This window comes from Lipotes vexillifer, unplaced genomic scaffold (assembly GCF_000442215.2).
Source record: "Lipotes vexillifer unplaced genomic scaffold, Lipotes_vexillifer_v1.1 scaffold995, whole genome shotgun sequence".
NCBI lineage: Eukaryota > Metazoa > Chordata > Mammalia > Artiodactyla > Lipotidae > Lipotes > Lipotes vexillifer.
This window is the reverse complement of record NW_006785389.1, coordinates 1,107,330-1,119,237: the sequence shown is the minus strand read 5'-3', so window position 1 is coordinate 1,119,237 and position 11,908 is coordinate 1,107,330. Positions and strand designations below refer to the sequence as shown.

The 11,908-nt window shown below is 43.5% G+C and overlaps 1 protein-coding gene across 1 annotated transcript in view; it reads left to right on the top strand.

Moving 5' to 3' along the window:
* Positions 1-4,387: 4,387 nt before the first annotated feature.
* The window catches only part of LOC103069939 (zinc finger protein 154-like), a 23,561-nt gene continuing 16,040 nt past the window's right edge, over positions 4,388-11,908 (top strand). Inside the window, exons 1-6 of the mRNA XM_007457502.1 lie at positions 4,388-4,456; positions 5,700-5,865; positions 7,188-7,246; positions 7,389-7,439; positions 7,916-8,139; positions 8,224-8,328. Coding sequence (XP_007457564.1) covers positions 4,388-4,456; positions 5,700-5,865; positions 7,188-7,246; positions 7,389-7,439; positions 7,916-8,139; positions 8,224-8,328 — 674 coding nt within the window. The remainder of the gene's footprint in view (positions 4,457-5,699; positions 5,866-7,187; positions 7,247-7,388; positions 7,440-7,915; positions 8,140-8,223; positions 8,329-11,908) is intronic.

Sequence of the window (11,908 nt, the reverse complement as noted above, 5' to 3'; positions counted from 1 at the left end):
GTCCCCTGCATTGGCAGGTGGATTCTTAACCACTGTACCACCAGGGAAGTCCCTTAGTAGTCTCTTATGATGCTTTGTATTTCTGTGGTGTCTGTTGTAACTTCTCGTTTTTCATTTCTAATTTTATTGATTTGAGTCCTCTCCCTCTTTTTCTTGATGAGTCCGGCTAAAGGTTTATAAGTTTTGTTTATCTTCTCAAAGAACCAGCTTTTAGTTTTATTGATCTTTGCTATTGTTTTCTTTGTTTCTATTTCATTTATTTCTGCTCTGATCTTTATGATTTCTTTCCTTCTACTAACTTTGAGTTTTGTTTGTTCTTCTTTCTCTAGTTCCTTTAGGTCTAAGTTTAGATTGTTTATTTGAGATTTTTCTTGTTTCTTGAGGTAGGCTTGTATTGCTATAAACTTCCCTCTTAGAACTGCTTTTGCTGTATCCCATAGGTTTTGGATCATCGTGTTTTCATTGTCATTTGTCTCTAGATATTTTTTTATTTCTTCAGTGATCTTTTGGTTATTTAGTAATGTACTGTTTAGCCTCTGTGTGTGTTTTTTACCTTTTTTTCCCTGTAATTGATTTCTAATCTCATAGCGTTGTGGTTGGAAAAGATCCTTAATACGATTTCAATTTTCTTAAATTTACTGAGGCTTGATTTGTGATCCAAGATGTGCTCTATCCTGGAGAATGTTCTGTGTGCACTTGAGAAGCAAGTGTAATCTGCTGTTTTTGGATGGAATGTTCTATAAATATCAATTAAATCTATCTGGTCTACTGTGTCATTTAAAGCTTGTGTTTCTTTATTTTCTGTCTGGATGATCTGTCCATTGATGTAAGTGAGGTCTTAAAGTCCCCCATCATTATTGTGTTACTGTCAATTTCCTCTTTTATAGCTGTTAGCATTTGCCTTATGTATTGAGGTGCTCCTATGTTGGGTGCATATATATTTATAATTGTTATTGCTTCTTGGATTGATCCCTTTGTCATTATGTAGTGTCCTTCCTTGTCTCTTGTAACATTCTTTATCTTAAAGTCTATTTTATCTGATATGAGTATTGCTACTCCAGCTGTCTTTTGATTTCCATTTGCATGGAATATCTTTTTCCATCCCCTCACTTTCAGTCTTATGTGTCCCTAAGTCTTACCCCTTAAGTGGGTCTCTTGTAGACAGCATGTATATGGGTCTTGTTTTTGTATCCATTCAGCGAGCCTGTGTCTTTTGGTTGGAGCATTTAATCCATTCACGTTTAAGGTAATTACCGATATGGATGTTCCTGCTACCATTTTCTTAATTGTTTTGGGTTTGTTTTTGTAGGTCCTTTTCTTCTCTTGTGTTTCCCACTTAGAGAAGTTCCTTTAGCATTTGTTATAGAGCTGGTTTGGTGGTGCTGAATTCTCTTAGCTTTTGCTTGTCTGTAAAGCTTTTGATTTCTCCATCAAATCTGAATGAGATCCTGAATGAGATTAATCTTCGATATAGGTTCTTTTCATCACTTGAAATATATCATGCCACTCCCTTCTGGCTTGTAGAGTTTCTGCTGAGAAATCAGCTGTTAACCTTATGGGAGTTCCTTTGTATGTTATTTGTCGTTTTTCCCTTGTTGCTTTCAATAATTTTTCTTTGTTTTTCATTTTTGTCTGTTTGATTACTATGTGTCTCAGCATGTTACTCCTTGGGTTTGTCCTGCCTGGGACTCTCTGTGATTGCCGGACTTGGGTGGCTATTTCCTTTCCCATGTTAGGGAAGTTTTCGACTATAATCTCTTCAGATAGTTTCTCAGGTCTGTTGTCTCTCTCTTCTGCTTCTGGGACCTGTATAATACGAATGCTGTTGCATTTAACTTTGTCCCAGAGGTCTCTTAGGCTGTCTTCTTTTCTTTTCATCCTTTTTTCTTTGTTCCGTGGCAGTGAATTCCACCATTCTGTCTTCCAGGTGAGTTCTGCCTCAGTTATTCTGGTATTGATTCTTTCTAATATATTTTTCATTTTGGTTATTGTATTGTTCATCTCTGTTTGTTCTTTAATTCTTCTAGGTCTTTTTAAACATTTTTTGCGTCTTCTTGATCTTTGCCTCCATTCTTTTTCCGAGGTTTGCCTATCTCCACTTCATTTAGTAGTTTTTCTGGGATTTTATCTTGTTTCTTCACCTGGTACATAGTCATCTGTCTTTTCATGTTGTTTGTTTTTCTGTGAACGTGGTTTTCATTCCACAGGCTGCAACATTGTAGTTTTTCTTGCTTCTGCTGTCTGCCCTCTGGTGGATGAGGCTATCTAAGAGGCTTTTGCAAGCTTCCTGATGGGAGGGACTGGTGGTGGGTAGAGCTGGGTGTTGCTCTGGTGGGCAGAGCTCAGTAAAACTTAAATTGTTTTGTCTGTTGATGGGTGGGGCTGAGTTCCCTGCCTGTTGGTTTTTTGGCCGGAGGCGACGCAGCACTGGAGGCTACAGGCTCTTTGATGGGGCTAATGGTGGACTCTGGGAGGGCTCATGCCAAGGAGTACTTCCCAGAGCTTCTGCTGCCACTGTTCTTGTCCCTGTGGTGAGCCACAGCCATACCCTGCATCTGCAGGATACCTTCCAACACTAGCTGGTAGGTCTGGTTCAGTCTCCTATGGAGTCACTACGGGTCCTGATGTGCACACTACTTTGTGTATGCCCGCCAAGCTTGGAGTATATGTTTCCCCCAGTCCTGTCGAAGTCCTGTAGTCAAATCCTGCTAGCCTTCAAAGTCTGTTTCTCTGGGAATTCCTCCTCCTGTTGCCAGACCCCAAGGTTGGAACCCTGACTTGGGGCTCAGAACCTTCACTCCAGTGGATGGACTTCTGTTCTATAAGTGTTCTCCAGTTTGTGAGTCACCCATCTGGCAGTTATGGGATTTGATTTTATTGTGATTGCACCTCTCCTACTGTCTCATTGCAGTTTCTGCTTTGTCTTTGGATGTGGGGTATTTTTCTTCCTGAGTTCCAGTGTCTTCCTGTCAGTGATTGTTCAGTAGTAAGTTGTAATTCCAGTGCACTCACAAAAGGCAGTGAACACACATCCTTCTACTCCGCCATCTTGAATCAGTCTCCATAATGTTATAATAATTTCTAATCAGAACTTAGTATATGGATTATGTAAGCTGAAATTTTATATAAAGCAATAATTTATAAGATAACCAAGGGGCTTCCCTGGTGGCGCAGTGGTTGAGAGTCTGCCTGCCAATTCAGGGGACACGGGTTCGTGTCCTGGTCTGGGAAGACCCCACATGCTGCAGAGTGGCTGGGCGCATGACCCATGGCCACTGAGCCTGCGTGTCTGGAGCCTGTGCTCTGCAACGGGAGAGGCCACAATGGTGAGAGGCCCGCATACTGCAAAAATAAACCAAAAAACAAAAAGATAACCAAGTAAAATTGGAAAAGGAAGTATAATATATGAACTTCTGATCAGATGTTAGGGCCAACTACAAGCTACAAGAAGAGAAAAATGTATTATTGACAAGGGAGAAATAGACAGAAGAAGGAATCAAATGGAAGTGTCAGAAACAGACCTGCATGTAAAATGAGACTTAATTTTGATATTTGTTACTTAGGACTCTAATAGTGCTTTATGACCTTCCAACACCATTTCCTTGCCAACACGATCCCGTATTCTTCTGGGCTCACTGGGCTCCAGTCATACTATCTTCGTAAATGCTGCTCAAACACACCAGGCATGACTCTGACAGAGAGGCTTTGTACTTATTTGTCCCACTTTTGGACAGCCTTTTCTCAAGATATCCACATGACCTTATGGTGCAACTGTAACATTTTCTGCCCTCTTTTATGCTTTAGTTTCCTCTTGAGCATTTGTCTTCATCTGAAATATTAAATGGTTCACTCATTAACCTTTTTTGTCTATATTGCTGATGGGAATTAATATTACATGGCCCTACTCTTCCTACAGGTTCCACATTCAGCAGAACCACTTATGGACCCTGCACTGGTGAGTGTCAGGTGTCCTAGAAGCCTTTTGCTGCCACTCTTCCTGGACTTGGTGTCTGGGGACCCTAAGCCCAGGTTTCCAAGTCCAGGCCAGAGGTTATATGGACAGATTCCCATTTTTGGCAGCCAGTGGACTGAGATGTGAAAGGTTGTCTTAGGTATAGCGGGTAATATGTATAAATGTTTGAGGATGAGATTGAGATGGGAGTGTTTTAGGACTTGTAGGTCTTTGTTAACAGCTAGTAAGAACAGAGAGCAAGGGGGCCAAGGTTAGACCTAGAATGGTAGACTGAGAAGAGGTTTCTGTTCTGAGAATGATGGCAGACATGGAATTTTTGGAACAGAGAGGGAAAGTGATGTGACTTAGGTTTTAAGAGGCTACTCCTGGCTGCAGAGTGTACAAGAGACTGGGGGAAAGAAAGACAAGGAGATAATGAAGGAGGCTATTGCAGTCATCCAGATGCACATTAGTTCTTGCTGGACCAAAGTGGTGCATGAGGAGGTAGGAGAAATACTTGGCTTCTGGATTTGCTTTAAAGTAGGGGCTGACCAGATTTTCTTATGTGGAGAGCTCACGGATGACTCCAAATTTTTTTTCCCTTTGCATCTGGAAGGGTGGCAGTGCCATCAACTGAGATGGGGAAGTCAGTGGTAGCAGTCCTTTTCCGTGAGAATATTAGGAATTGGGTTTTGGCTGTTTTGATTCTCAGATGTTCCAGTGTCTCCAAGTATAGGAGACAAGGGGACGGCTGAACGTGCAGATCTAGAGTGCTGGGGGAGGCTTCAGGATACCATTAGGGGACAAGGGAAGAGAACGGGGCTGTCACAAAGACAGATAAGAATAGTGGTCATCATTGGGAAGGGGGGGGGGGGGGAGTCCAGCAGGTGGCTCAGGATTTTATGGGGGAGTGCCTATGAAATTGATAAATTGATGCAGAGGGAAAGCAGAATGGAGGTGAAGTGAAAGTAAAGTCAGGCTGGTGATTATTTTTCTTTCTGTGCACTCACTAGGCTTTTGTGATGGAACTTGGATAGTTTCTGACAGAATGTCGGATGAGTTTACCTAAGGTGTGTCAAGTGGGTGTGGATTTTGAATGGGTGTTATATTGACAGAGATTGCAACTGGTGAAGAGATATAATGTGTAATACAGAGGTGTAACATAAACAGGCGTATTTAGATTTGCATGTTTTGACTGAGGTTAAAGTTAGGAACAAGACCTGGTGGAGAAGCCTTCAGAACAGACCAGTGGAGAGTTGGGGTACGGTGGGATCCTGTTGCATTGGCAGGAACTTTCTGATGCCATGTGCAGGAGGGTATGTGAGGAGGCAGGAGACATGCCAGTTTTGTGGGCTGGGTGGTGGTGATGGGGATCAGGTGTATGAGGAGTTAGCCAGTGAGTAATATGCATGTGGGGAAGGTATGTGACCAAATTGCCCCAGAACCCTCATACCAGGAGTTTAAGAGAGAACGATGAGCCCAAGTTTGTTTGTGTCTGGGAGACATGATCCTGGGGACTCTCAGGCTGTTGTCGTGCAGGAGAGGGAGGGGGCCATGCATACCAGGCCCACAGCTTAGATGGCATCTATCTGTCCACCTACCTACCTGTTGTTGCTGAGAGTTGTACCTAGTGCTCAAGGAAGTATGAAGAGTTATTCGGTACCAGTGCCCTCTAAGTTAGGGAGCTGGGGAGGATGATGAACCCAGAGTGAGTATGAGTTAGGGGTATTTATGGGGTCCTGGGGAGAGAGGCTGCTTATGGAGACATCTGTCCCTGTCATCACAGGGCTCTGTGACCTTTGAGGACGTGGCTGTGTACTTTTCCCAGGAGGAATGGAAGCTTCTTGATGAGGCCCAGAGATTCCTGTACCATGATGTCATGCTGGAGACCTTTGCACTTGTTGCATCATTGGGTAAGGCCCTCACACCTATCCCAGCATCCCGGGCAGGTCTCCACCTTTCCCCTTTTCTCCAAAGGCAAGTCTGTTTTTTCACAGCTAGACAGTGGGCACACCTCTATTACTGCTTCCCTCTCATCTGTGTTGTTGGTGCCAAGGCTGAGTGAGTGTGTATACGATCTCCTTTCCGAAGTATCCCCAATACCAGCGGCTCTGAAGTTTTTTCAGTGAAGTTTTTCTGGGTCATAAGACTTGGAATTAGTTCAATGGGTTCCATTAGTCTCAGCCACTCCCTGCTAAGTTAACTCCGTAGACCCATGCACCTCTGTGCTCCAGGCTCTGCCATCTTCTGGCTGACATTTCTTAGGGCCTTACCATTCCAGGAATTGTTGGGACTTAATGTGGTCAGTATTTGTGGGGTCTTCTTGGCTGTTTCTGTGAGACCCTCATCTCAAAGATTCTTTTTGTTACATATTTTTTTTCCTGAGGTTGTTTTGGGATTGGTTGTCCCCAGGGCCAGTACTGACTGTTCACCTGTTGTGTCTTTCTCTTAGGACTTTCATCTTCTAGGTCCCATGTTGTCCAGCTGGAGCTGAGAGGAGAACCCTGGGTACATGACAGAGTGGACATGACTCCAGACAGAGCAAGAGGGGCTCAAATATGGCCTGGCCCTGGTAATTAGCATTGGGGGAGAAAGTGACATCATGGTTCAATTCACGTCATATCAGGAACATGTCCCATACCCAACACTGTTTTGGTATCAAGGCCAGTGACTGTGTACCTCATTTCTGTTTCTCCTCCATTCTTGACACTTGCCTCCTATGATTTTTACTCTGAATTCCAACCCAGAATTATCCCTCACCTCTCTGTCTTCCACTCCTAATTGTTCCTCTCCATCCTCCCTCTGCTGTGCTTTCCACTATTCACCTACACTTAATGTTTCATGAGGTCTGCACCTCTCCTCAAAATAGTCCTTGAACGCCAGCTACTCAGTGAAAATCAGATTTTCCTGGACCTGGACACAGCTTTCCACATAGCATACACGTGTCACCAAGGTCCTAGTGAAAACTGTTCCTGGAGGAATGAGTTGTGGACCCCTAGCTCCTTTATGCATTCCACCCCGTCCTTCTGTCATTTGCCTGGTGAGTGCTCCCTGTCCTGTGATGTGTAGAGGGTCAGTACTGTACAGCAGGGCTTGCCTAATGTCCTTGCAACTTCTTGTCTTGAAAACAGTCCCATAGATTTATTCCTTTCTATGTCAGACAAACATTTGTGATGGGGCTGCCTCCTTATACCAAAATCCTATGTCAAGTTTACCCATATTTCTCTGCTTTCAGGGTGTTGTTATATAGCAGAGAACAAGCAGCCACCTTCTGAGCAGAATGTTTCTGTAGAAGTGCCACAAATAAATACTTCAGAGGCAGACCTGTCCACCCTGAAGTCCTATCCCTGGGAGACGTGCTGCCTGTACTTAGAAGGTGGTTTGCATCTCGCTGAGGACCTTGGCACAAACCCTGGCCCGAAATTCTGTGGGGCAGGTGTGCACTTTCACCAGCACACTGGAGAGGAACTCTTTAGAAGAGATGTGGGTAAGACCTTTATGAAGAGCCACACCATCCATGCATCCAAGAAGTCTTTCATATTCCAGGAGCCTGGGATGGATTTCCTTTGTAGCTCTGGCCTTCTCCAGCACCAGGTCACTCCACAAAAGGACACCGAGTTTGTAGAGGCCTTTCACAATGGAGAAAAGCGTTACAAGTGCAGTGAATGTGGGAAAGCCTTCTGCCGTAAATATAGGCTTGCTCAGCACCAGAGAGTCCACACTGGAGAAAGACCTTATGAATGCAGTGAATGTGGGAAAGTCTTTAGATGCAACTCCAACCTTGTTATACATAGAAGAATTCACACTGGGGAAAGGCCTTATGAGTGTAGAGAATGTGGGAAGTTCTTTAGACAAAACGCCCAACTTATTGTGCACCAGAGAATTCACACTGGAGCCAAGCCTTATGAGTGCAGTGAATGTGGGAAAACCTTCATTACTAAAAGCAAACTTGTTCAGCACCAGAGAGTTCACACTGGAGAGAGACCTTATGAATGTGGAGAATGCAGAAAAGCCTTCACCTATAAACGCATGCTTGTTCAGCATCAGAGAGTCCACACTGGAGAGAGGCCTTATGAGTGCAGTGAATGTGGGAAAGTCTTTAGGTACATCGCCAGCCTTATTAAACATAGAAGAATTCACACTGGGGAAAGGCCTTATGAGTGTAGTGAATGTGGGAAGTCCTTTAGGCAAAGGGCCCACCTTCAGGTCCACCAGAGAATTCACACTGGAGCAAAGACTTACAAGTGCAGTGAATGTGGGAAATGTTTTAGCCAAAACTCTATTCTCACTACACACCAGAGAGTTCACACTGGTGAAAGGCCTTATAAGTGCAGTGAATGTGGAAAGTGTTTTAGCCAAAGCTCTACTCTTATTAAGCACCAGAGTTCACATTGGAGAAAAACCATATGAGGAGAACTCTGAATGAGGAGAATTCTTCAGCCAAAGCATCCAGCTTACTCAATACCGAAAAGCTCACACCCCAGAAAGGCCTCATCAGTGCAGCAAATGTGGAAAAGTTTTCTGTCAAATGTCTGCTCTGACAGTACTAGAAACTTCACAGCTCAGATAGACCCTATGAGTACAGCAAATGTAGGAAAGCTTTCAGCCAAAGGTCTTACCTTATTTGATACCAGAAAGTTCATCTAGAGAAGGGCCTTCAAATGAGATGAGAGCAGTGAATGAGCTGTCTCCTTAGTTAATACATCATACTTAATAGACTCTCTGAGGAAGTCATCAACTGGAAGTTGAATGCCATACATCTGAACAGCCCTCGTGTGCAGATTGCCTATGAGTACTGGCTTCATAGGAAGCTTTTCAGGAGCTATGCTCTACTTTCTAACCTGTGCAAGCCCCTTGCTGGACTCAATATCACTAAGTTTTTTACCTCTCCCAAGTGGCAGATCCCAGTACTGGGCATCAGTCATCGCACTGTGATCAGGGTAGGTAGACCTTTGTGCTGTCCTGTCCCCTGGAGGGAAGCATGAATAGCCTGAGCACTTGGGTGTTGTCATGCTCTTCTGTCAAGGACGGGACCTAAGCAGCTTTGACCATGGTGACCCAATGTGGGTTCCCTTGGCAGCTTACAGTTTACTTTCCTTGGTGGTATTGTCTTATGTCATGCTCACGATGGATGTTTCTAGCTCCAGGTCACCCTGTTTGGGAACTATCTGCCTCCATTTGCTCTGCTCTGTGAAAAAATAAAGACTATAGTTTAAGCCACGTCTTTTGTGGGTATTCCAATCTTTGTATTCTTCAGTAAGGATAGTATCATGGCAGAGAATGGTTTTCACTCCAGTTTTGGTCTAATTTAAATTGTTGTCCAAAGCCTCCTGGGGTAGACTACAGGGCTCTGGGACTAATGTGACCTGGATGTTAGAATTTTTGGTGGGTCCCGAGGTCACCCTGAGATGAGGACAGTTGTATGAACCACCAGTGTTTTTTGGAGCTGCATAAGTTCTCTTTTTTCACATGGGATGTCACATCATGACCCCAGTACTGTTCAAGAGAAGGAGTTTTCTAGGTCCAGCTGGAAAAGAGCCATGTGCCATAATGTCCATAACATGGTAGGCTGGTGTTGCTGAGCGTTAGATTACAGACATCAGGTGGGAACCATATTTGGTACAGAAACAGGGAATTAATAGGGAGTGAGTGACTAGCAAACAAAAAGAGATGAACCTATTCTAAAATTGCATCCATGAAAGTTCCCTTGACTGTGGCTGTTTAGGATTATGTTTTTGCAAAAATTGTCAGGAGCTACAGAGTGGTTTCTCTCCTGAGGTCCCAGTCAGTGTCAGGCTGAATAATGTAAAGGTTTTGGGATCCCGTAGCATCTGCAGATTGTTTATCTCAAGGCCATTGGTGCATAGCAAAGATAATGGGTAATAAAAGTGGAAATCGTGTAGTCCAGGCATGTGGTTTTTAGGATGCAGGCAGTTCCTGGATAACTCACATGGAAACACCTTTCATTGCTCACCAGTCTTCATTGCTACCACAACAGAATCCCTCCCATTAGACAAGGAGATGTGATGGGGTTAACATGTGGTTGCCAGAGTTCTACTGAAAAGGAGATTCAGAAAAGAGATTCAGATTTTTTATGTGAATCCAATTTCTATTAAATTTTTTTTTTTTTTTTTTTTTTTTTTTTCCTTGCGTTATGCGGGCCTCTCACTGTTGTGGCCTCTCCCATTTGCGGAGCACAGGCTCCGGACGCGCAGGCTCAGTGGCCATGGCTCACGGGCCCAGCCGCTCCGCGGCATGTGGGATCTTCCCGAAACGGGGCACGAACCCGCGTCTCCTGCATCGGCAGGCGGACTCTCAAGCACTGCGCCACCAGGGAAGCCCCAATTTCTATTAAATTTAATTGAGCTGTATAGTTGGTATGCATTGAACTGAACATACCTGAAATGTACAACTTGGTTAAGTTTTAATACGTGTAAACCCACAGAACCATCATAATTACAAACATCCATCACTCCCATATCCACCTTCTGACAGCTCTCCCAGGACTCCCAGGCAACTAGTATTGATTTACTTTTTTCCCATTCCATTAGTGTTTTCTACACTTAATATCACTGGGGTCTTAATGTTTACTTTTATATTTGTCTGTTTTTCATGATGCATAATTATTTTGAGAATCATTTAAGTTGCTGATAAGTATAATTCATTTTTTTTCCTGAAAAATATATTGTTTGGATATACCACCCACTGACTGTTTATCCATACATCTGTTAAAGAATGGGGTTTTGTGGTTTGTATCCTTTTTGTCTATGACAGATAAGCTTAATAAATTCTTTATATGTACGTATGGTTTCATATTCAAAATTCAATGACTATACCCTTTTGTGTGCCATTCACAGTATGAGAGCATTCCAGTTTTCCTGTATTCCTCTCTAGTACTTGGTTGATATGGCTAGTGTTTCAGTATTACCTGTTTAAATGTGTAGAGGTGTCTCACTATGGTCTAATTGCTTTTCCCTAATGATTCATGATGTTGAACATTTTTGTTCATTTGCCAGGTGTATGTCTTCTTTGATAAAATGTCTGTCTTTTATTAGTAACTGAGAAGGCAAAAATCTGTTGGAACTTGACTTTTCTTCAGTGACTTCGCTGGGTGGAATAAATGTGCTCACATCGTTATTCATCACGTATGGTCCTCATTATTAACCTACTCTCTGTTACTTTAAGTCTAGACACGTATAAAACAACTAACCGAACCTTGATTGTTGTGTTTGCCAATTTCCCTGGTATGAATACTCCAACTGTGGGCAATTACAAACAGTGAATATGAAGTTTTTACTGCACCAGAGGCGCAGGAAGCCAAACGCTGATATGCCAATGTTTGCAGGGGAGAAGGCAGCCAAGCCAGGAGCTAGAAGTCTCAGATCCACCTTCCCGGAGGCGACGTGCTTGAGATATTTAAGGTATAAAGAGGCAGTGTGGTCTTAGGTGTGGTGAAAGGCCATCAGAGTTAGAGAAAAGGTGAGGTAATTGCTGTGTGCAGGTGTATTTCATTACATGCTTCTTCACAGATGCATGTTCAAAAATGATGTCCCTGAATGGGACATCACTGGCTCTACTCTTTAATGAGCGAACTAGGGAAGCAACACATGGCCCACCTGCTTATGACCACCCCACATTCCTCTGTCTTGTTCACTATGGCCCCCTGTCTGTAGTCTATGTTCTCTTGACTCTAACCTAACACAGTGAGGTCTAAAGCTTTAGCCTACATCCTTTGGAAGAGCAATAAGACAATGTTTAATAGACCCCGGCTATGGATGCATGAGCTTTGTGTCATAGTGACAACCTGGTATCATGTGCCCGTTTGGTTTTGTAGGTTTCGGAAACATCTGAAATATTATGGCTGTCTGATCAGCGAAGACTACATTCCATGGAAATCTGGGTTCGTCTCCTTTAAGAAGCGTGAAACCCCGCCCCCGTCCTCAGAGCCTCCAGGAC